The 25,913-nt window shown below is 35.2% G+C and overlaps 1 protein-coding gene across 2 annotated transcripts in view; it reads left to right on the plus strand.

The window, feature by feature from the left end:
* Nucleotides 1-24,550, plus strand: part of LOC127549190 (formin-like) — a 344,725-nt gene extending 320,175 nt beyond the window's left edge. For both annotated transcript variants that reach the window (XM_051977020.1, XM_051977021.1), the window contains 2 exons: nt 12,608-12,692; nt 14,936-24,550. In XM_051977020.1, coding sequence (XP_051832980.1) covers nt 12,608-12,692; nt 14,936-14,980 — 130 coding nt within the window. In that variant the 3' untranslated portion in view covers nt 14,981-24,550. The remainder of the gene's footprint in view (nt 1-12,607; nt 12,693-14,935) is intronic.
* Nucleotides 24,551-25,913: the final 1,363 nt, after the last annotated feature.

A 25,913-nucleotide genomic window follows, 5' to 3' on the forward strand; every position in this document is an offset into this window, starting at 1 on the left:
CTCTAGGGCTCAGGTTGCTCATCTTCACTCAAGGGGCATCTCAAATAATCAATTCCCCTCAATCTGCCCTCTCCTAGGACAACTTTGAGCAAGTTACATGAACTTTATCTCTAAGATCTCTGTCCATTCTTAATATTCAGTGATTTTTGGAAAGGCTCTAGAAAATAATGACATAGTTTTGTGTAGCAGTTAAATCTTCTTACTCTCTGGTAACATTCTGATAACATTTGCTTCTGCAAATTTCTTAAGCTTCTGCTTGATTATAGCTAGGATGTTTTTGTTACAAAATATTGTAATACCTAACTGAGAAGGCCTGCCTATGAAATATGCATTGGAATACACAAAAGGTAAAAACTTCCCAGAAGAACCATGTGGGGAATATTATTGGTAAATAGTTCATTCACCCTGAGCCAAACCAAACAGCTATACTATTTAAAGAGCTCTCAATGGGAAGATAATGAGTGAATAAGGAAGGATTGCGGGTGAACTTTGTGGGATGTGCAAAGGAGAAATTCCATTATATACCTAACAATTATTACACGTTTTAAGGAAATGGTTACTTCATCTTCAAACCTAACTAAATTTTGAGTTGATTTATTTTTAAGTACATCAATTGCAATTGCTGTGGCCATAAATGAGTTTATATACTTACTACTGTGGGTTGCTTTGAGAACTGTAAACAAATTCTCCAAAGTGGATAATAAGACTTAGCATTGGAAGGAATCCTAGAGATAATATAGTCTAAATTTACTTACTCAAGTGACTTAAGTGACTTGCCCAAAACACACAGGAAATATCGGAGTCAAAACTTGAATCCACATCTTTTCCACCATGTTGTGCTGACTTTCTGGAGTAATTCATCACACTCTTGGAGAGGGACAAGTCACTCATTTAAGTGACTTGGGGACCAGTGATCATGATACAAACAGTTTAGTAATTTTTTATTTTATAAATTGAATTCTATTCCCCATTGACTAGAGATGAAACTCCAGAAACCATTTATCTTCAATAAATTAACATTTATCTAGCACCAGCAATACAAAAAGCCAATCCTTGCTCTCAAAGAGTATACAATCTAATCTTAAATTTCAAGTGGCATTGACTGTCAACACTTGGGCTTTGAGTTTCTCTGTCCTGTCAAACAAATTCTCAAGTATATAAATACTATACAATTTTCTAGAGAGTTAGCATGGAGTAGTGTAAGAAATCAGTCAGCCACATGACTCAGTGAATAGTGTCAGACTTGGAGATTTCTTCCTGAGTTCAAAACCTGCCTCAGACACTTTCCAGCTATGTAACCCTGAGCAAGTCACTTTACCCTATTTGCCTTAGTTTCCTCGTCTGTAAAATGAGGAATTTGGACTCAGTGGCCTCTGACATTCCATTCCTGCTTTAAATCTACTCTGATCTTTCCCTGATGCAATTAGGAGAGATTTATTATATATCTACCTTTTGTGCAATAGCTTGTTTGTGCTATGAGCATAGCAAAGATATAGTAACATAATGATTTACATTTATATAGCTCTTTAAAGATTACAAACAACCCCGTGAAGTTATAGTGTATTACTCTCTCTATTTTACAACATGGAAACTGAGACTCAGTTTATATGCTGCAGTCATAAGAAGTAATACCCGGGAAGCAGAATTTAAGAAGCCCAGTCCTCCTGATTCTAAGTCAGATTATAGGATTATGTGGCTTAGATCTCCAGCTGGCATGGATCTCAGAAGCCATAGGATCCAACATGTTCATTCTATGTTTGACAAAACTGAGGCCCAGGAAAGTTCAAAGTGATTTGTCCAAGATGATAGAGAAAGCCAATATCAGAAGAAGAATTTGAACTGGTTCTCTGACTTCAGAGTTGCTGTGCCTGCCCTAGACTCTTCCTCTGTATTCTGCTCCCTAAAAGTTAATCAGTCAGTCACTAAAACACATTTATGAAATACTTATTTTAAGGTATTGTGTTGAGGGTTGGGATAACAGAATTCTAATGAGGAAAATAGCATGTAAGTACTAGATGTAACTTATATAGATAGATATTTTATATATATACATATAAACATATATAACTATATATAAAGCTATATGTAACTATATACATGATACTGTGTGTGAATATATGTGTGTGTGTGTATAAACTATATGATATATGTAGAGTAAATGGAAATTAATTTCAAAGTAAAAAGCACTAGCAGTTGGAGGACCAGAAAAGAATTCTTACAAAAGATGGAATTTCAGATAAATCTTGATGGAAATTAGCAATAGTAAAAAAGTGGAAGAGAGGCATTTTAGGCTTATTGGAGTGGACAGTACCAAATCTCTAAAACATTTCCAAAGAAACAAGGGCAGAAATTGGTGACAAATTCAAAAAAGGGGATGAGGAAAAGATCCAAATAGATCTGATCTGGCACATACATTAAAAGCAGTAATAACACTGACTTAGTGGGGTAATTGGGAAAGTAAATCCATTAAGGTGGAGGGGGTGTGGGACACAGAAATGGATTTAGTTTCAAATATATTGATTTTCATTTGATAAAAGGATATGCAAGTAGAAGTCTGGTAAAAATTTAGAAATCTAGAGCTAGAGTTCAGGACTTGAGATATAGATTTTGGAAAGTATCATCCAGGAGGAAATAATTGAAGTTAGAATGAGTTCTTCAGGAGAAAGAGTATGTGCTTATATGCATTGACTCCATAAATATGTGCATGTATCTGTATGAGTGTGTGTGTATGTATGTATATATACACACATATATATGTATATATATATATATATATGTGTGTGTGAATGAGACATGTGCATATATCTATGTGAGTGTTAATATACACACACATATATGTAGATAGAGTGCTGGGCCTGGAGTCAGGAAGATTTGGATTCAAGTTTTTAGATACTAGCTATATGACTCTGGACAAGTGGCTTACCCTTAGTTGCCTCACCTATTAAACAGGGGAAATAGCACCCACCTGCCAGCATTATTTTGAAGGTCAAATAAGATCTTAATGCAATACCTGGCATATAATAGGCTCATAATAAATGCGTATTTCCTTCCCACATCAAAAAAGATATTCGAGAAAAGAAATTCCAAATTTTTTTAGCAACCTATTCTAGTATTTATAGTTATATAATTCCTGTGTGTGTATATGATATGTGTATTTATTTTCTTTTCCTTCTGTACATATAAGCCTTCATTTGATTAATTTAGAATTGTGATATTATTGGAATGTAATTGAGAGCTCAAATGAGATGAGATATCAAGGAAACTTAATTTAGCTTTGAAAAGGCATGAGGAGTTGTCCTTGGATTTCCTTTTCTTTTTTTAAAATAATATTTTATTTTTCTAAATCCATACAAAACCTGTGATCCAAATTTTTCTCCCTCTCTCCCCTCCCTGAAAAACAGCAAGCAGTCCAGCAAGCAATCCAATATAGGTTAAATCCTTTCTGTTTTGATAATTTTAATTCCAGTCCTTTATTTCTAAGAAGGTGTAATACCTTTCCAATTCTTCTCTTCTAAGTCTCTTTTCCCCTGACCTTTCATTTTTCTTCTTATTGAAGCCCAAAGTGGAGAAAAAGAGAAACAAGTAGGGGATCTAGTTCACATTGGGAAGAGGAATCATTTTGGTCTTATCTTCTCCACTTTGTGCAATTCTTCTAAACATATTTTTTTATTCATCATGCTGCACAAGAAATATCAGATCAAAAGGGGAAAACATGTGAGAAAGAAAAAAAGCAAACAAACAATAGTAACAAAGGTGAAAATACTATGCTTCTATCCACATTCAGTCTCCATAAATCTCTCTCTGGATGCAGATGGCACTTTCCATCACAAGTCTATTGGAATTATTTTGGATCACTTCATTGTTGAAAAAGCCTCGTCTCTCATAGTTGATTATCACATAATCTTGTTGTTTCTTTGTAAAATGTTCTCTTGGTTCTGCTCACTTCACTCAGCATCAGTTCATGTAAGCCTCTTCAGGCTTTTCTGAAATCATCCTGCTGGTCATTTCTTTTTTTTTTTTTTTTTTTTTTTTTTGCTGGTCATTTCTTACAGAACAATAATATTCCATAACATTCATATACCACAATTTACCCAACCATTCTCCAACTGATGGGCATCCATTCAGTTTCTAGTTTCTTGCCTTTACAAAAAGGGCTGCCACATTTTTGCATATGTGTGTCCTTTTCCCTTTTTTTATGATCTCTTTAAGAATTAAACCTAGTAGAGACACTGCTGGATCAAAGGGTATGCACAGTTTGTTAGTCCTTTGGGCATAGTTCCAAACTGCTCTCCATAATGGTTGGATCATTTCACAACTCTACCAGCAATATATTAGTGCCCTAGTTTTCCCACATCTCCTCCAATATTTATCATTATCTTTTGCTGGCATCTTAGCCAATCTGATAGGTTAGATGTAAAGTGGTACCTCAGAGTTGTCTGAATTTTCATTTCTCTAATCAACAGTGATTTGAATTTCCTTTTCATTAAATTAGAGCAGGGTCTAGGACTGTTCAGAAGCAGATGGGGAAAGCAGTTCATCCCTTCTCTTTTCATGATTTTAATTTCAGCCCCTTATTTCTAAGAAGTTATACTACCTTTCCAGTTCTGCTCTTCTAATCCCCTTTACTTTTCCTTTTTCTCCTTATTGAAGCCCTAAATGGAGGAAAAGAAAAGCAAATGGAGGATTTAATTCGGGTTGGGAAGTAGGATCATTTTGAACCCTGTCTTCTCCATTTTGTACCCTAAATTGGAATACTATGCTTCTTCCTTTTACAATACTAGGATTAATCACATCAAAATAATCAAAACTAAGGATGTCTTTCTTGCTGCTGAGAAATGGAACAGTTCATTAAATTTATTTACTCATTATAAAAATGATAATACCTCTGACTTAATGGGGAGGTTGGGAAAATGAGCCAGCTAGAAGAAAGATGATGTGTTCCATTTTATATATTTTGAGATTCAGGTGATATTGGAACATCCAAGTAGAGATAATATATAGATATTTGGAAATGTATAAGCTCTATGCTTGACATTGAAGGGATTATACAAATAAATCAGGAATAATCCCACATTTCCTGGATCTTACCATCTAGTAATGAAATAAAATGGGTGTGTGTGTGTGTGTGTGTGTGTGTGTGTGTGTGTACATATATACTATTATCATATAATTGGAATACTGTGTAGGATATATGTACAAAAGAAATGCTTGAATAAATAAATGCCATGAAAATGATGAAGAAAAAAATATAAATTGAGAAAATTGAAGGAAGGGAGTAAGCTGGATCTAGTGAGCTAGATTTAACCTAGATTTTTAAAGATGAGTAGGATTTTACTGGGCAGAGAGACAAAGGGAACTCAAATAAAGACCTTAGAAAGTATCTATCCTCCCTCCCTGCATTCCCCTTCCTTGGCAGTGATCAGTGGAAACCCAAAGAAAGACTCCCTCCTGAAATCCAACTTCAGAATTTTAAAATTATTTGTCTATATAGCCCTTGACAGACCCAGTCTTTGGGTGATGATGAAATAGAAGATTGTCTTTATGGCATACCTACATGGTGTGATTTGAGGGCCTACTGGAAAGTTCCCCTACCTAAAAATATCCCTACAGCCTTACATCATTTTTGGTACTGACTGAGGCTGAGCAAGTGAGGCCAGGTACATTTGTAACCAAAAAACAAGGACATTGGTGTCCACCATCACACATGTGTTTTCATAACCAAATAACCAAGGTTGAAATATTTTTTCCAAGGACAAGCTAAGAACCCCCATGAAATTGCAGATTGATTCCAAGAGACTAAAAACATCAGTCTAAAAGCTATTGACTTAGATAACTCTCTTTGACCTGTTATCTTTCACTCTGCACCTCAGTCTCCTGGTTAGCTTGCGGTGTTATGTCTACTAGGTGCAGAGTGATTGGTTTTAACTGATCATGCATTCCAAGACAAGTCCAGAGACACCCTCCACTTTTACTCCCCTGTGGCCTAGGAAAGAAACCCTGGAAATGGAAGGGAACTTTGTTTTGTAATTAATCATTTGAAGTTAAAGTGTGTTTTGGTTCTCTGTGTGATATTACATTGAAAACTATGAAGTGTCTGGTTCTGTGACTAGTATATTGGGCACTGGCAAAGTTCCTGAAAGGAGAAAAGAAGGATCATTACTTAGGAGGTTGAGAAGAGGAATATGGTTTATGTAAATTTTAGTGTCTTATTCTCCCACCTCCCTATAACACACACACACACACACACACACACACACACACACACACACACTCATTACTTAGGAGGTTGAGAAGAGGATTATAGTTTATGTAAATTTTAGTGTCTTATTCTCCCTCCTCCCTATAACACACACACACACACACACACACACACACACACACACACACACTCATAAGTGAATGAGTGATGGTGCTTTCTGAAAGAAAAGAAAAATTTTCAACTTTCCTACTATTCCAACATATGCTAGATATGGAAGCAACAAACCTGACTTATGAGAGGGAGTTCGGACCAGGATCAGGCATCAAAGAACTGATGAAGAATATGAGTTTGTCTAATTTAAGTGTGTGTCCCTGACTGTCTTTCAAAGAAAATGCATGTTGGCTTATCCATTTTCACTTCTCAGTTCAGTGACTGTGTGTTATTAGAAGGTATACTTTCTTATATTTCAACAGTATTTCACAGGGACTATGAATCTTTCATTGACTAATCTCTTAATTATTGTCAACATTTCATCATTATCCATTATCCAGGTCAAATTTAATGGTTCTATAGGAGGTTTTGTTTATTTCTTTTGTTAATTACTAATAAAGAAGACTAATGTTATTTAACTGAACTACTAGAAGACATACATACATACATATATTTACATACACGCACAAATATAGACATTACATTTGTCTCTGATGCAATGGTCAGAAAAAGTGGACTATTGCTGCTTCAATTAAATTAAGCAAACAAATATTAAGCCCCCTTTATCTGCAAGGCACTATGTCTCTTTCCTTTCCTTTAAAAGTCCAAGACACTTAATGCCAGAAAAACAAAAAAATCAGTGCATGCAAGTTATACCCTTGACTCTGCTAACCAGGAAAATTATTGCCTTTTGTTTAGTTCTGAATTATCACTGAGGAGTTGAGGGTGTACATCAAGTAGAACCCACTGCCAAGCCATCTTCTTGTATCACCCTTTGTGATGTCCCTTCCTCTGAGTATTCAACTCTCTCCTGACTATTTATTAGTTTGGTAGGTCACTTGGAAAACAAAAGAATTGATAGATCATTTTTGTAACTTCCTTGTACCTTCACCCATCTTTTTTACTTCTTCTCTCAAAGACAGAGCAGAAATTTTTATCAGTCATTATGAGTGCCATCTCTTTTATTTTTGGGTCCCTTCCCCCCAATGCTTCTTGACAAATCATCTGATTTCCTCCAGTGGACTGCAGAAGAAGCATGCCTTAGAAGTGTGTAGCAGAGCTTCCTCACGTAGCACCACACTGTTGAATGCAAGACTAAGGATAATCATTCATTTTTCCCACCTGCAGGGATCTACAGCCAATGCTAGCAGTCTTTTCTGGTTAAAAGCTTCTTCTATCCATCAATGGAACCGAAGCCAGATTTTACGAAACTGACAACAAAAATATGTTTTGCCTGTTCTTTCATTGGTTTTTCGGCATATGCTCTCCACAAATTCAGAAGCAGACTCAAGAATTGGGAGTTTATTTGTGTGTAGTAAGCCATCAGAGCCAAGTGATAGTGGTTTGGGTCTTTAGCTTTCTTTGTCATTTCTCAGCATCTTGGGTTTTTCCCCAGGCAAGCAAACTTGCCACAGTTTTAAAAAACTCATTGCTGTTCATGTTGGCACACAGAATCTGCCTCATCAATTTCCTTAGACTATTTTGACCTCTTTCTTACAGTGGTGAGTGATAGTAGGTCGTCTTTTAAACAAATTCATATTACAGCTGGTCATATTTCATGCATTTAGCAACTTGAATTTCTTGAGCTGTCTTCCCTATAATTGCCTCCCTTCTCTATGTTTTTGTCCACCAAAGTTTCCAAAGCCATTAACTTTTAGTATCTTGGATGATGACGTATATATGGTCATATAGTAATTAATGTTTCAAAGTCATCATGTTCTGCATGGACCTTTGATGTCATTTTAGCTCCCTAATCCCAGTCCAAACTAAATTTACTTCTGAATTCCTAAGATCACATGTTTGGTATTGTCTACACAACCCAAAACAGGTAATTTTATTACCAAATAACAGTTCAGTAACCAGAATATTCCACTAGATTTTGTTTATCCCTCCTGCTAAATCAAATTACTGTTAGAACTAGAAGAAATGTTCAAATAAATATAACCAAGTTATTGCCCCAAAAATATGCTATAATGGGAGAAACTCTGGACTAAGAATGATATAGCTTCAATTCTAATGCTATCCCTACTGATGTTTTGTTGAGCAACCTTAGATAGGTCATTTTTATTTCTCCAGGTTTCAATTTTTTCCAATGTGAAATGAGAAGATTGGACTAGAAGAAGTTTTCCAGCTAAAACAATTGATGATGAGTCTATGAAAATGCAATTTCAGGATCAGATTGAGTTTGGACACATCAACTCTATTTCACTTAAATCTAATTCAAACTAAGACATCACTTTTCTGATGTCATTGGTCCTCTTTATGAAGGAAAGACAAACAACAATAATAGCTGCTAACGAAAATTGTTAAAAGAGTTTAGCATTGTCAGAATCACACATGTAGAGCTAAAAGGAACTTCTAAGGCCATTTAGTCCAATTCCCTCATAGATGAGGAAACTGAGACTCAAAAAAAAAAAAGGGTAAGATGATTTATTTGCCCAAGGTCACATGGGTAGTAAGTATCAGAAGTGGGATTTGACCTCAAGTCTCCTCATCTGAAGGTATAGTAGATAGAGTACTGACCCTAGAGTATGGAAGATCTGAGTTCAAATTCAGGTCAGACACTTAATATCTGTGTAAGTGTAAGTCAGTGACATGGGTAAGTCACTTAATCCTGTTTGCCTCAGTTTCTTCACCTAGCAAATGAGCTGGAGAAGGAAATGGCAAACCACTTCAGTATCTTTGCCCAGAAAATTCCCAAAGGGTCACAAAAAGGTCAGACATGACTGAAAACAGCTAAATAACAACAACCACCTCTGACTCGAGTCCCTACCATACTGTCATTTCATTTCTACTCTAGAAATTTTAGGAGTTAAAGAAGCCATTGGGAGAAGAAAGAAAAGAAAGAAAGGCCTGATACATTCTAAGTAAGGCTATAAAAAAAATCATAGTGAAATATTAAATAATTACTGCCCTTGTGTAAGAAGGGAAAATGAAACTCTGATGTTTTATTTACTTTTCAATTTCTTCTCTTGGCTAATGGTTCTTGTAGGCCTCACCCTATAGTTGTTTTCTGGATGTCAGGGACCATGCTATGATGTAAGATTACTATCTAAATAACAAGAATGGGATTGTTTCTCATTAGCATTTTGTTATGTATTGGGCTCTGTCATTCTAGGGCTCCTACTATCAGTTTGCTTGTAGTTTCAAGAGACCTTATCTTTTTAACACATTATTAACTTCCAGTTGCCTCTGAACAACCCTTTTGCGAGAAGCACTGTGTTGGCAGGTATTCTTCCCAGAGAATAAATCTCATATCCAGGGACCCAGAAGCTCCACAGGGTCAAAAAGAAAGTACATTCAGTGTTCTAATCCTAATGATTTTTTTACATACAGAGTGTGATCTAAGGCAATCCAGATTGTCTTGTTCCCGCATCCCTTTCCTCACATACACACACAATAACTCATTTAACTTTTGATTAATGTACTCAATAAATACTGATTTCTCACCTTTTTTCACAAATATCTTCACATATTTAGTCTTTACTGCCTCATACAATGTGATCTAATGACAGGAGAATAGCGAATCCTTCTACTCAATTTAAAAATCTTGTTTAGTTTTTGATATATAAACCTGTCTGAAGTAAGTTGACATCATTTCCTATCTGGAAAGCCCTCAGAAAATTGGAGAAATCATAAGTAATGAAAAGATTATATCAATTTGACTTTCATATATGTCCCCACACCCTCACCCTCAAACACAACCATGAATAAAGATCTGAATCCCTTTCAAAAGGGGGGGAAGAGCAATTCTCAAGAAGGAAACTGACTTCCTGAAATATTTCTCATTTACCTGGAAAAACAAGACGTCTGTGGAAAATCTTCTGTTTGGCAGACTATTTGTACCTTTCTAGTCTTTTACACCTTATTCCCAATCATGTAAGCTAAATCTTCCTGTTATTAAATTTTGGGTCCAATCCATTGTCTTTATAGTAACACCTGTCTCCTAGGATTGTTTTGAGAGTCAAATGAGATATTTGTAAAACATTTAGCATAGTGCCTCACACAAAGTAGGGATTTGACAAAAACTTGTTCTCTTCCCTCCCTTTCCAATGAAATTAGGATAATTATCATCTATGAATAAGAACATTTGCAGAATCTGATCATTAGCCAGAAAAAAATTTTTTTAACAAGGTTTAAGAATCATAGGGTTATAAATTTAGAATTGGAAGGAACTTATGGGATCATCAAATCCTATGTCTGTATTTTATAGATGAAGAAATTGAGATCCAGAGAGATTAAATATTTTTCTAAGGATCATACAGTAAGTGTCTGAGGCAAGAATTAAACCTAAATCTTCCAAATTCAGTGCTCAGTTCACTCCATTATAGTAAGCTGTCTCTTATGTTCCATGACACAGACCAAAATGTCATTCACCAACATATAGCTTCCTTTGAAAATCTTATTTTATGTCAACATCCAACAGGCAATCAAACAAAATAATCTCTGTGAAAACACATGTTACAAAACCTTGTATAATTTTTGACATGTGCTGAGATACTTTATCTGAGAAGAACCTTTAAATCTGCACTTTATTCAATGGAGTCAAATGCTTTCTTACAAGTTATAAACCCAGTGAGTTCTTAAAATTCTTTCCTCCTACAAAAAAAATAAAATAAAATCTGCCTACTCCTTTCTCTTGTTTGTATAAAGGATATCCTTAGTAGTTCCAATGCAGCTCTCATAAAGATTTTAGTCATAAAATTGACATCTCTTTTCTAACACTTTCACATTGTACCTAATACTATGCTTAATTTAGTACCTAAATTGGAAGTTGCCTAAGCTGGAAGTTGCCTATGCTGATGAAATCAATTCATTGCTTTCTTCATGCTTATGCTACCTCACTACTCTGCTTCAATGAGGACCCAACTGGCCAGTTTCAATTGGAAAAAGCATCTTCCTTCCGCCCTCTCTCCTTCCCACCCCTTCTTTCCCTTCCTCTCTTCCTTCTTTCCTTTTTCCCTGCCTTTCTTTCTTCCTCCCTTTTCCTTCCCTTCTTTCTTCCCTTCCTCCCTCCTTCCTTTCCTTTTTTCCTTCCTTCTTTCCCTCCTTCCTTTCTTCCTTTCATTCTTTCCTTCCTTCCTCTTTCCCTCCCTTCCTTCTTTCCTTTCTCCCTGCTTTTCTTTATTGCTCCTTTCCTTCTCTCCTTTCTTATCTTCCTTCCTTCCTTCCTTCTTTCATTCCTTCTTTCTTTCCTTCCTTTCTTTCTTCTCCATTCCTCTTTCTGTTCCTCTTCTTCCTTCATGTCTAGATTCGTAATGATGTCAAGAGATGTCCAGTTTTCTGATCAACTTGGCAAGTTTTATTTCTGTTTGTTTTATATTATAAATCTCTGCTCATATGCAAGTCAGACTCTTTCTGTTTCTGTATTTCTATTCTACTCTTTGACTGACATTCTCTCTCCCTCTCTCTTTCTCTCCCCCCTTCTCCCCCACACACCCCTCATGTAACCAAGGTAGCATTTCAATTCATTATCATTAACTCCCAACTGTAGACAGAAAGATTGATTTTGATGTATATTTTGAATGTATTAAATTAGCCTTGCAAATAGCCACTTGCCTCAGGCAAGTGATGATTTATATTGAACAACTCGTAAAGAATGTGGATTTCCCTTATTTAAGTCCATGAAAGAAAAGGTACTTTTTTTTTTTTTAACTTTGTGGATTGTTTAATTTATTATGCATGATTGAAATTTTCTAGTTTCTAAAAATTTCCCCAGAGTTTCAATTTTCAGAATTGTTTCTGATAAGCAGGAAAAGAAGCAGAATCCAATTAACCATGCAAAATGTATTCTGAGGGTTAAAGAAACTATATATGATGTTCAGTTAATAGGAACCTACCACATATTCAGAGACATGGCAGCTTAAAATTGGAAAGGTCCTTAGAGGTCATAGATGACCTATAACCTTCCAATGAAGGAATTTGATAAGGAATTCTGGTTTTGATAAAACATCAACTAATCATTTAGGAAATGTGGTAGGAGAGTGTTGAACTTTAAAATCTAATTATCCCCCTTGGATTTTAACACTGCTAATCATTTGGAAATGATTCCAACATTTCCAAACTCCAGGGAAACTAAACGGATAATGGAAAAACAATTGTTAAAAATGAGTTCCTCTGTTTCTGTTTAATATAGTTCCTTCTACTCTTTTCCCCCTCCTTTTGGTTCATCTTTTCTCTTCATTTTCTTGATTTTAGGCTGAAAATGGCCCAGGAAACAGTCAACAAGTTAACAGCAGAGAAGAAGGTGGAAACAAAGAAAATCAATCCTACTGCCAGTCTGGTAATAAGATGTCTTATTCAATGTAACCAGTGCTTTCTTAATACTGGGGGGAAAGGCAGGAAGAGACAAATGTAGGGCATAAATGAAACTTTTTAAAATTTATCTTCGTTTCCTTTTCCTTAATTAAAATTGGTGTCATTACTGATAAGCTCAACCTGGTCTCTTTAGAATTATCATGCCCCTTTCTCAAGATTATGGAAATAGAATCATAATATATTATATTTCAATAATACCTTTCTTCTGAAATTTCCAAAATACCTTCATATTTGAGGTCTTATTTGTTCACTATAGAAAAGGGCAATCAGTATTCTCATTCAGCAGTTGAAGAAATTGAGATGCAGGAAATTTAAGCAGTCTTACTTAAATTTTGATCATGAAAAAGAACATCAAAACCAAGGCCTCCTGGTTCCCAACCCGATGCGGTGTCCCCTGGTTTATGTTGCCTTACTAAAGACAGGGCAAAATTAACATGTGAAGGACTACACTGAATTTCAATCCAAATAGAGTGAAAGATAGACAAATAGAACCCAAAACATACTTAACTGACCCTCTGTATTAGTAAATAAAAGCAGGTCTTTTGAATGAATGTTGTTGCTGTTTTTTAATTAAAGGCTTCACCATAATTTTGTTTAACTGTCTCAGAATAACCTTGTAAGGTAGCTCCTCTGAATTTTGGTACTATTTGTATGTAGAAACCCAATGCATGCTATTTGATGTTAATAAAAAATAAACTATGACCTAAAGAACCTGCTTCTGCTAGTTGATGGCAAAATGAATACCTGAACCCGTTGAGCTATATTTCTTTATCCCACATGCTTACATGACTGGGAATTTTACTTGCCTGTCAGACTTCTGGGTTGTGGGTTCATTCCCTAATCTGTGCCCAAAATATCTGTTGCTTTAAGTATCTTCCATTTTCATTTTGTATATGTCATTCTCCCTGCTCTCACAGACAAATTTCATTCCAATAAGATTTCCCATCTTTACTGAAAAAGTGAGATCTTCTATTATTTTATCAGAGGCAAAATTATGTGGAGTATTGCATTATTATAATTATAATTGACCTCAACTAGTCAGATTCTAATTATAAAGCATAACCCTTTTTTTCCTCTGTAAGGGAAGCATAAAGAAGCCTATAAGTATTTCCTTATACAAGTACATTAGTAAAGAAATTATTTTTAAATTTAGGGTTTTTTTTAAGTTGACTGAATTTAGAGTCAAAAGATCTGAATTCTCTTCTGGTTCTAACTTCTTCTGTGATCTTGAGACATTTAATTAAATTCTGACTTTCAGTTTTTTCACTATTAAATTGAAGAAATTGGAATAGATGGCCTTTAAAGTCTTCTCCATTTCTCACTCTATGTTCTTTGATACCATGATCCCATAAGTGACAAGCAGCTCTCTTGGGGTGTCCAAATCATCATCCATTTCTCAAGGAACTTTGTCTCTCTCTTTCTCTCTCTGACTCTCTCTTTCTCTCTCTCTTCTTCCCCTCTTTCTTTCCCCCCTCTCTCTCTCCTCTCTCTCTCTTTTCTTTCACCTCTTTCTCTCCTCTCTTTCTCATCTTTTCATCCCAGTGCCTGTTGGTCTTTTTAACCTTTCTGTCCTACCCTACAAGCAACACTCATCTCCTTAACATGTTCAACATATAGCTACATTAAACCTACAGAAAATATATATTCTTGTTTCTGTTCTGGGTATAATTATTTCTGTTTATTTAACTTATCAGAACTATATGCCCCACCTGTATCTAGAGGGGAATAAATTTGTGGAAAGTAAATATTAGTAGCAACAGTTCAAACTAGTGAAAGAATATTTGCTTTCAAAGTCTTATGCAGATATTTTCAACCTGGAAAACAGGAATTTCTCATATTCCCATTTATGAGAAAATACTACTTCTTTCCATGAAGTCCATAGGAAATGCTCTTTAGACAAGTCCTGAAAGATGTTAGGGAACAAAGAGTAGCCTGCTATCCTTTAGTACTTGCTCTGAGACCTGGAGCTACATGGGGTTAATTTTAAAAAGCAATAAGCTTTTTTAAAAAATGGTTGGTGGTCTGGATAAGGATAAGGATGATGACAGAACAGTAGGAAAAAGAGTGATAGAGAAATACTCATCTCTTTGGCATGTTTCAGACAATTCAACACAGCCTTGTAGACCACATGCTTGTTGTAATTTGAGAACAGATGGAAAATTAGAGAAAGGAATGATAATAAACTAATTTTTTTTTCTTAAACAACAGAAAGAAAGACTGCGTCAGAAGGAAGCCAGTGTGACCACCAACTGAAAAGAGACATGTGAAAATGATGATAGTGGGACTTGATACCTAACATGATGCTTTATAGTTTGACTGGTGCCCCGGAGAGCCTTTGGTAGAAGACTTGGTTACCAAACATTTGCTTTGTTCTTCTTTTCCTGTGATTACCCAAGGAAAGCTCTCCAGATCTTTGCAAAGGAAAACCCTCTAGAAGCCAGAGGAACAATGAGAAGCTGTTTACAGGAACATTAGAATTCTGGTAACTACTCTTTGGGGGAATCCCAAGGTATCCCCTCTCCTCAGTGACTAACAGATGCACCGTGTCTATTCAAGGCTTGTTCACCAGAGCTTGATGTACTTGTTGTAAGAGATAAAAGAGGGAGCTGTTATCAACACACCTCCCCTATAGGATCCTTTCCAAGCCTTGGTCTACACTCCCTGCCACTTTGATGGTTGGCCCTACTTTAATCATGTTGGAAAGAATATGCATTCTTCTCAGAAGAGTTGAAGATTTCTATACATAAATATGCTCTGTATTTTATTATTTTACTCCAACTATTTTTAGAGACCTAAGACTCTGTAAATATCCCAGGTTACAAGGTTGTTTTGCACACCAGTTGGGAGGGGAAGAAGTAGCCATAAACTCCATTCTCCTAGGAGAATGATTAATGACTCCAGGTAGTTGGCCTACACTGAGTTAATTTCTTTGTTTAATGTGTTGACTGTTTGGTGTTCTTCCCTCTGGTTTTAGGTATGCAGCAATCCTGCATACTCAACTCCCAGAAGACAAATAATAATAATAACCAGAATGGCCTGAGGATCAGATTCACTGCTTGTCCAGAAGAAAAAAAGTAGCAAGTACACTTTACATTTCAGGCTGGCATTTGTTTGTTGATGTCACAGAACACTTTAACACCCAGTGGAATGGTCCCCAGGCAAGACTTTGCTGCCAAAACAGCTTAGTTAGGGAATCCCTGGCGATTCCTGGGTTCCTTCTTACTTCTGCATCAAAAGAGATCAGGAATCACATATGAAAACTTCTTCACTAGCAAGTGATGTTTGTGACAGATAAAGGTCTTCAGTGTAGAAATAAATGAACACAGAAGGAAAGATCTTCACATCCAAAAGAAAAAAAATGGATAAACCTCAAGTAGGCTACTCTTGAACAAGTAGTTTTGTTTTGTTTTATGAACCTGAGAAACTAGCTAGTAGGACATAAGCCATGATGATAAAATTGTGAGCCCAGGGAAAACTCATCTTGGACCCTTCCCCTGATCTGGCTCCCCTTACTACCCTTGTTTGCCTTTTGTTTCTCAGGTAGAAAGCATAAGACAGAATAAAGTAAGGAGAAGTTTTAAGTGATGGTTTCTGGGAAGGCAGTAGAGCTTCCTTTGCTGTTCAGTGGAGGGACCATCTAAAAGAAAGAAAAACCCCGAGAGTGCCTTTTCCATCCCTACTGCCTCTGATACCATCATTTTTCTTCTTTTCAGACCCCTAGATCATTCCCTACCAACCTGCCAGTCAGTTGCCCTTTCAGAAACTGCTACAAATAGAAACATCTAATAAAAATATCACCTCATTCTTAATACAGTTTCTGTCTCTTAAGAAATTTTTAAAAATGCATCCTCAAAGCATAAGAACCATATTCACACAGGTGCTAATTGTTTTCTTTACGCTGCCAAAAAAAGAGGGGACAGGGGGAATGATTAGTTTTTTGTACTTCCCAAAATAAAGTGCTAGGACAATCAAGGTGGAAAGTCTAAGCAGAATATGAAGGACTCATTTGACTTCCTATTTAAAGAGGCTTCTATCACTGGATTCTTATGTTTCCTATTCTGTCTCAGATGTGTGATAACTCTGGGAATTTATCATTGAATAAATTTGAAAATAACAATCCATTTAAAACAAAGCCCATACTGTCAAGAGTTCTTCCTGGTAGTTACTGAGTGTCCATTTTCTCCAAGGAAAGAAGCTTAGCACCACTCAACCTAGATGAGGATAAATTTTAACTTGATGAGAAAGGATTGCAGAAGGGAAATCACTACACAACTGGACTCAGTCCACTATCACTGGAAGGATGCCCCAGACTAAGAAGTAGGATGTTGAAAAGAACAAATCCTTTAAGGTAATTAGGATTGTTGTATCTCCCTAGAATGCATATTACCTCAAACAGCTGAAGACTAGAAAAGTCTTCAACAAGTGAGTAGTTGAACAGAGTAACTCTGAGTAAGTTAGGCAAATGCAGTTCAAGTTATTGGAAGTCTTACCTTGGTCTTGGTTGAAGCAATAGAAATTGGTAGTTTAAAAAAAAAAACACCACCAAAAAAACACTTACTGAATGAGTGGGAAGCTTTTGCCTTCTTTCTGCTGCCAAATGTTCACATTAATGCTACATATTGCTGTTGTACCATCTCTATTACTTTTCCTGAGTTTGGCAATGCATTCACCCAAGGCCTCAGGTTAAAAAGACTCCTAACTATTCCTCCCAAGGAGCATAGATTGAATGCCTACTTCATAATCAGTCTCAAATGTCAGCTGCTAATTAATGCAAAAGACTTAGAACAAGTCTTGCTGATGAAACCCTTCTAAATGACCATATCACAATACAACCAAGACTGGAGGAGGTAGTAAGATTTCTGAGATTTGTGGCATAGAGCTACTTCTGATTTGCCTGAAGCCCAGAGCAGCAGATGGCTTTATGATCAAAGAAGTGGAAATACAGGCTCTTGTGACCGCTGAGTGTAGTAGCATCTAAAATATGTTTGCGTGTGTGTATGTATGACAACCCCAACATGAAGAAGAACAAGGGGAAACTCATCTGGAACACTGGATATTTCCAAAGAGGAGGAGGCTATCATAGCTGTTGGATTCCCTACCTATCCTTCAGTGGAAGAACATAGTTCTAAGAGAAGTTGCTAAAAGCAGTATAGCTTCCTATCCCTCCAAAAAAATCCCGAATGCTACAGCTCCATTTAGAATTGGCAAAGAACTGGGTTCATGGTATTTAACTGTCCCTTACTCCAGTACAAAAGGCAAAAAGACAGTAATTTCCACCGTTAGATTTACCACATCTAGCATCCAGCAACTAGATCAAAGGATCAAATGTGATCATCCACTTAGGTACCCATAAAATAACAGCTGCTGAGCATGACCCACTGCTTGCTTACACAAGGAGCATGCTAATGTCTTCCTAGCCAATTTCTTGGTGCCATAAATCCTGAGGCTGCATGTTTTCTGAAGGGCAGATTCTTACCAAAAAAAAAGATTGCAATCAGCATTGATGGCTCAGCATTGTGATGCTTACATGTTCTGCTTATCTAAGTACAATGACAAAATGATAGCAGGTCATATTACAAAAAATATTAGAATGTGAGTTCTCTCTCACATACAGACTCCTGATCCAAGTTGAAAAGGAAGGAAGAAGAGCAAAATGTGGGTAAATAAGAATGGAAATATGAGTAATATATGGCATTTCACAGTCTAGCATTTCAGTATCGTATGATGAAGCATGGGAAGAAAATAGTCAATCATGACAGTCATCCTGTGGAAAAAAGAAGGTTCTTTTTAAGCAATTGAGCCCATTTATAGGAAATGCCTTCAGAGACCCATAGCAACTTGCTAAGGCACCCAAGACAAGGGGGAAAGCAGGTAAAATCTGGAGAATAACAGAGGAAAACCCTCTGGTGCTATTATATTTTATATTTTTCCAACTGAAATGGATTCTAACGTTCTGAGATCATCACAGTGTCTAGAATTGGATTAGGTGGTTTTTAAGACCATTTCTAGATTTTGTGGTCTCTGTGGAGTCCCCTCAGTGAGGTAACAACTTTTCCATTAAAATCTCATAGCCTACTACTGAGAAAAATAGGGAAATGAAATTAGGAGAAAAATTTGATACTTGGGGGCTATGTTCGACTTTAAAACTTTCATGATATTGATCAATTGATCACTGTTATTTTCCTAAGTTCTAATTGTAGATGAAATTGGAGAGCTACAAGGGTACTTGAATAATGGGTTGCCTATAATTTATAAATCTCACCATAGATTTTGCATCCTATCCTTGGGTAATTTTCAACTTAATTTAATTATTGCTTCCCTAAATGTTACCATTTCTTCTTTTCTTCTTACTACTTTTTTCAACTTCATGATTTATACGATAAAAATATACAGCAGAGAAAAAAATAAAATCTTAGGTCATACAAAGATACCTGAAATAAAGGAAACAGGACACCAAAGGATTTGGCTGTTCTATAGAATTTATGCCCACCATCTACCCTTAATCATAGTAGTTGGTAGAAAGAAAATTTCAGTTGTGAAATACATAAGATCTCATCTTGTATAAGTCATAAATTTAAATAGCTGTGATTATCTGATGATTCTAAGCAGAATAGTTCCCAACCCTTATTTGAACCATCTATATAAGCAAATATGAACTGTTTAGAGTCTAGATGCAAAATGCTTAGGATGGTGAAGCCAATTCCTTTTGAAAAGTCTACATAAAAGGCAAAGATGCAAAACCCTAGGACTGGGAGTTTAAAAATAATTGAGTTTTATACCTTGCTCTACTATTAATTTCTATGTGATATTTGACAGAATAACCTTCCCAGACTTTACTTTCTCCATCATTAAGAAAAAAGAGTCAGAATAATTAAATGTTCTTGCTACTCTAAAATACTGTAATCCCAAAACAAAGAGTTAGATCTTTTAAAAATTGATACCATTCATCACATCACAGACAATTCTCAAGATCTAGCACTGAATTTTGTAAGACTTCAGATTTAATCCAAATGCATCCTAATAGACAGAAAAGTCAAATGTAAGTCCATATTATTGGACTAATGTTGTCAAAATTGAAATTTGGCATTGGCAAGAGCATAAGAAAAGGGCAATATATTTCTGAAGTCATTTTAAGTTTATGCATGTATTCCAAATGCAGGGTGGATTTCATGATCATCCAAATAGAGGAGTGTTTTTTTTTTTTTTTCTGTTCTCTTCTCTGTTATGTTGGTTTGTGATGAACCTTTTGTTTTCATTTTCAGCATTTCCAGGTTTTGCTCTACTTTAAATGGAATTTTATCAACATTTAGTGATGATGTAGCACTGAATTTGATACTATTTTGTTATGCAAAAAAACATATCATATGGTCAATGAAGACACATGGTAACATTTAAGGTAAACAGATTCCTTCAAGATTAAACTAGAATTTCTTCTTTAGGTAGTGGTTCCATTTTGATTTTTTAAATTAGTCTACATTCTAACTGGAGTGGCTTGTAAAAATACAGACTATGCAGAAGACTTGGACCACATACACGTTATAAAGTCCAGTGACCATGCTTCAAACATCAGTCAATTGACCTTTAGAAACTTTGTTTTAGTAGGAGAATGGGATGAGGCAGTGAATGTAAGAAACAGAACTGAACTATTGATTCCATTCCCTTTACTTCTTTGTCATAATAAGAAACTTGCCCCTACCCTATCCCACAGAGCCCCTAGGGTTGACATGCATGTGAAATAAGTCCCATATGGTCAACCTGATCTGGAGTTCAGCACACGTGGCCAGTTTGAGTCTTTTCAAAATACAAAAGAACCAAAGTTGTTGTTGGATAGATTTCCACTTGCAAGCCACATGGAGAAATAATTCCATCTGCTTAGAAACTTCCTTCAGCATTGGCCAAGAATTGCACATGAGAAAAAAGCACCTTCAATAATGGGAGCCAATAAATGTTTGATCATCCTTTTATATCTATGTAACATGGTATTTGCAACTCCACTGGCAATTGATTCCAGGCATAGTCATTCTGAGTGACAGAGAACCAAGTTCTTCATGTTATTGGGCAATGGCACAAATTATATTTCTATACAGACTGTCAGCTGTTGACACCTTGTTCGAGGCACTGAATTCCTATTTCACAATTTTTATTTCCCTCCCAAGAAGCAGTCAAAATTTTACATTCTCCTAGATCAACGCCTTGTTGGAAATTACCAAATTTAAAACGTTCTTAGTGTGTCAGATTTGAAGTCAATTCAGTAGATTTTTTTTTTGCATAAGATTCCTAATCAACACTGATTATCAGATTTATCAAAGGACATGTAGAGTGTTCAAGTTTTTATGAAAATGAAGCATTAGAAATGCAAGTGAGATCAAACCAACCAGAAATGTTTCATGCTCATTCAAACCAGGTAGAGAGCTTTCTTTTTCCAAGAGTTGTTCAGGACTAGTGGAAAAGATAGTGAAAATATCCCATACTTCACTTCTTCTCCAAGACCTAACCTCGGTTGTTATCTTAGTCCTCTTCTCAAGCTGTGTGTCCTTGTCCTTCCATTAACAGACTCTTGAACCTATAGCAAATAACTGGCTTGATTGACTTTTTGATGACCTACCTCAAAGATTTTTTTTCTCCTATTATTACCTAGAATATATTCTCAGAGAATTTACTCTGGTGTTTTATAGTCTACTAAAATCCTTAGTATAAACTAACAGGATTGAATTACACATTTTATCCTAGAAGCATTTGTTAATAAATATTTTCTGTATTCAGTGTGCTGGGAAGATAGCAGAATTGATTTCAATTCTTAGACAAAGTGATAGATGAATCTGCCCATTTATCTTGCCACACTACCTTCTCATAAAATTTCCTATTTCCTATCTTCTCCAAAATGCTAAGAATGCTTGTGTCTGTCCTTTGATCTTAGCCTGATCAAAATATTTCCGTAGGCTATTTTTTTATGCATCGTGTGAAACTTGATACAAGTGTGCTAGCAAAATGTCAGTGAATCTACAATTTCTGGCTAGCTTGCCCCCAAGGATTTTGGCAGCCTTTAATGTAAGACTAACATATTCCTCTGCATCTGGGCCATAACCTATGCTGAGAAATAATATAATCCTACCTGTGTAAAATTTCGGGGACTGTCACCCTGAAGAAAGGAAATAGCTAAATATAGATTAAGTATTTTTTCAAGTTTGGAGCATGCATTGCCAATACATTATTGTATACTTAGCATATCAAGCAAGGGATCACGAAAACATTTTCAGGAATGTATGAATAGTGGTTTGTCAACAGCCCTGGCAAAGTTCAACATACTTTCCTCTGCTGTCACTGAGATTTTTCTTCTATTAACATCTCGTGGACTAAAATCACTTTTATCCATTCAACTTCTGCTTTCATTTTCTAGACTTAACTTTCCAAAAGAAAAAAGTGGTTCCTACAAATAATTGGGCATTAGGGAACCTTTTAAAGTAGATCTTCATATATAAGCCTCTAGAAAGACATTGGTTAGATATATATAGTGTCTTTTTCCATTTTGATCTTCATTAAGAGATATACAGTGAAGATGAATAAGAGTTTTCTTGGTACCTTCCTCTTTCCAATGAGAGACTAAAAGTTCTATATATGTTAGACTGGTTTGGGGAAAACATGAATAGTTCAGGTTTTAGCCTTTATTTCTGACATATGTGGAGTTACTACCTTATTTTTTTTTCCTTTTCAAAACATGACCACTTCCACATTATGATGTGCCTAAATCAAAAGTTTCCATTTATCCTTTCTGTAACACTATTTGATAGATATTTTTCTTGAATATTCAATGTATCCTAAGTTTGGTTTTATGTATATACACACACATATATATTATATAAATGTCATTGCATCATTATATTATTATTCTCTGTCAGCAATTTCTCAAGGCATAAACAATGTGATCCTCATAGAGCAACTAACTTCATTTTAAAATTATGATAAATATTTGGTAAAAGACATGTTTCTCTAAACCATTCTGAAATATGCTTACAATAAGGGGAAGAATGGTTTTTTAGTTAGATTTTTTTCCAGAATTTTTCTAAGAAAAAAGTGACAACTTAAGTTCAATTTCTCCCCCCCCACCCCTTTTTTGACTTGGATTCCATTATGAATACCAAGTCAGCAATGGGGATCAGGGTATCTCCAAATTAATCCAGAGTGACCTATGCCTTTGCCAGGAAAATAAGCACTGGCTTACATGGCCAGCACCTAAATGAAATCAGGCACAGGTTCTAATAGAAATCAGAAAGTAGACCTGAAAAGACATACTAAAATTGGCCTCTCATATCTTGGTCTATGTTTAATTTTCATGGAATCCTTTGTCTGGGGAATCAATTGTATTTGTTCTAACCAGATGCTTGTGTTTTCTTAGCTGTGAAGAACTGGGAGGTGGTGGATGGTAAAAAGGATGGGAAGAGATAGGAGGGAAAGCATATGGAAAGTTGGGTAGAGCAAACACAGATTTTTAAGACCAATAAGCTTTTAGTAGCCCAATGCTTTTTGTATAATCTCTGCAAAGAGTGAGATCTCTGCAGTGAGATGTAATATGTAAGCTTCTCTGTGAAAGTTCAGTAAGTTTTTGATGGGAGTCAGAGTGCCCTGAATACTCTATTGTCCTCTACATTGATCACTTCTGGAAATGTGCTAAAATGGCCAAAATGAAATTGGTCTATATTTAATTTGATGAGTCAGTTAAAGGTACATGTTTACTGGTCCACTTCCAGTTTTTCTGATCATATCACATTGAATTGCCAAGATTTCTTTGGTCATTGGCATTTGTTCCATTTGCTTCCTTTTCTTGCTTTCCAATCATCACCCTTTCCTTAGTACTCCACTTCTTTCTAGGCCTCAGCTCTTTGCATTCTTCTTCTCATAAATAACTTTCTACTTCAATCTCTGCTTTATTCCCTCACACCCAGCACTTTAATTCCCATTCCTTCTCTTTGGTAACACTTTTCATTCCAGAGGGTGCCCACATGCTAGCCAGTTCTACATTGTTATATCTCTTTATAGGGTTATTGTTGCCTCAAAGCTTCTGAAAACCTGCTTAGACTTTAAGCATGCCTTCAAGCACACACAAAATCAAGAAAATAAAGTGGGGGAAGAATTTTATTGGTCTCACTTAATTTCTTTTTTATCTGGATTTAAAAATAAACAGATTTTCCTTATATTAATGGAAGGTGAATATATTCTATCCTTACATAGCTTTTCATTTGAGTTAAACATGAATCCTAGTAGAAATTAAGGCCCAGTTTGGGTAAGAGGAAGATCACTTTGAAAAATCAAACATATGATCTTAAATAATTAAAAACTTAATAAGCTAATTGGATTCAGGTACATTTCTTTTAAAATGTAAAATATATATGTATTTCTAATCTATATTTGCACATATAATTTTGTAAAAGCTAAGAAATGCTTGAGTTGGATTTGTAAACATCCTTTGCAACCAAATGAAGTATTTATTTTTAAAAAGAAAGGGTGAAGGAATCATTGTTGGTTTGTATATAATAAAAATATAGATATATATTTTCTCCTTGACACTGCTATTCACCATATTAAGTGTATTTTTGTATGTAAAATATATTGGTTAGATAGTATAGATTGTCTACTCAAAAAATTCTATCTCCAATGTAACTATTATTTATCTTGTTATTCGTACTATTAATGTTTTAGCCTCTTTCAATTTGTTTTGAGATAGAACATATTTTTTTTTTTTTTGAATTTGCAAAGAACTACATTTATGGCTTAGAGTTGTAAATTTCCTAAGGTTATTTTAATAAATGTTGTTTTCATGTGTTCCAAGTGTGTAGTACAAATTTGTTCTCTATTTTCATTTAAAATAGCTTACAAATATGGATAACTTGTAACCTAGCAAAAATGCCTACGTTCTTTCAGTCATGTCTTAGGCATATTACTGCCACAGCCTCCTCTTTACTGCTGAAGTGAACCTGAGATAGTTTACTATGTCCATGTTTATTTCTACCTTACACATTTTTGTTAAGGAATCTACATCTTTGCCTTCTGTAGTCTGTCTAACTCAATATCCATAAATGATCTGCCTGTAACTACAATCAAGATTAAGCACTGAGTCCCACCATTCGTTTTTTAAAATTGGATTATTTAAAAGGCAGACTGCACTTTGAATAATAAAATAACAGACCTGAGATAAGAAACATGAGTTAGAAACTCAAAAATGCATGCATGTAGGAATGGGAGAAAATGTGTATGTTGTGACATAAAACAACAAGGAGATAATTATGTTAAAACTATGCAATAAAAGCATGCATTGGGTTAATTTTGTTAGCAGTAATTTATAAAAAGCATATTTAAAAATGTAGTTGACATATCTAAGATGTATTTCAAAAAATATCCCATTATTTTTAAAAATATTCAATAAAATGGCATCTAACTACCATTGAAAAAAGAATTTCTATTCCATATTTAAGAAATATTAATTATAAAATCATGGATTTGAGAGATATAAGTTATGTAATCTAACCTCCTTATTATACAAATAAGAAAAGAAAATAACAGACAAGATATGTAAATTACCCAAGATCATATAAAGAAGTTACATAAATGGAGACTAAAACCCAGGTCTCTACTAGTCTTGTTTTTGATCCACCACACTTGTTTTCCCCTCAACAAATTAGGGTTTTCTCCTTTTTCTCCAGATATGTGAATTGTGTTAGCAAAGATAGAGTGAAAACTAGCTTTTAATTTGGAACTTTGGACTCCAGAATCCTAGAATTATATCAGACAATATTGATTCTAGCAACCTAAAGATGATGGTGACCCCTAACCAAGAACCAGGATGGATATTAGAAGAATTGGATTGTTGAGTATCTTTTGACAGAAAGAAAATCTCCAAGGCACTGAAACTCCAAGAAGAAAAGTCTAATAAATTGTGGAAATATTTTCTCTATAGTTTAGCCAAATTATAGCTTTTCTTCCTATATAACTTGTTATGAAAATAGACAAGGTTGGGTTGAATTATAAAAATGCATTTTCTTATGTTTCTTCCCCATCCCTCAGTAATACAAAAATCTTCCATTATATCAGAGTGGCAAAGAAAAATGTTTATGGTATAAATCATAATTTCTCAACATGAAAGTAGACTTTTTTTGCAGACTTTCTCTTTTTTTTTAATTTTTATTTAATAATT

Source organism: Antechinus flavipes, chromosome 2 (genome assembly GCF_016432865.1).
Source record: "Antechinus flavipes isolate AdamAnt ecotype Samford, QLD, Australia chromosome 2, AdamAnt_v2, whole genome shotgun sequence".
Classification (NCBI taxonomy): Eukaryota; Metazoa; Chordata; class Mammalia; order Dasyuromorphia; family Dasyuridae; genus Antechinus; species Antechinus flavipes.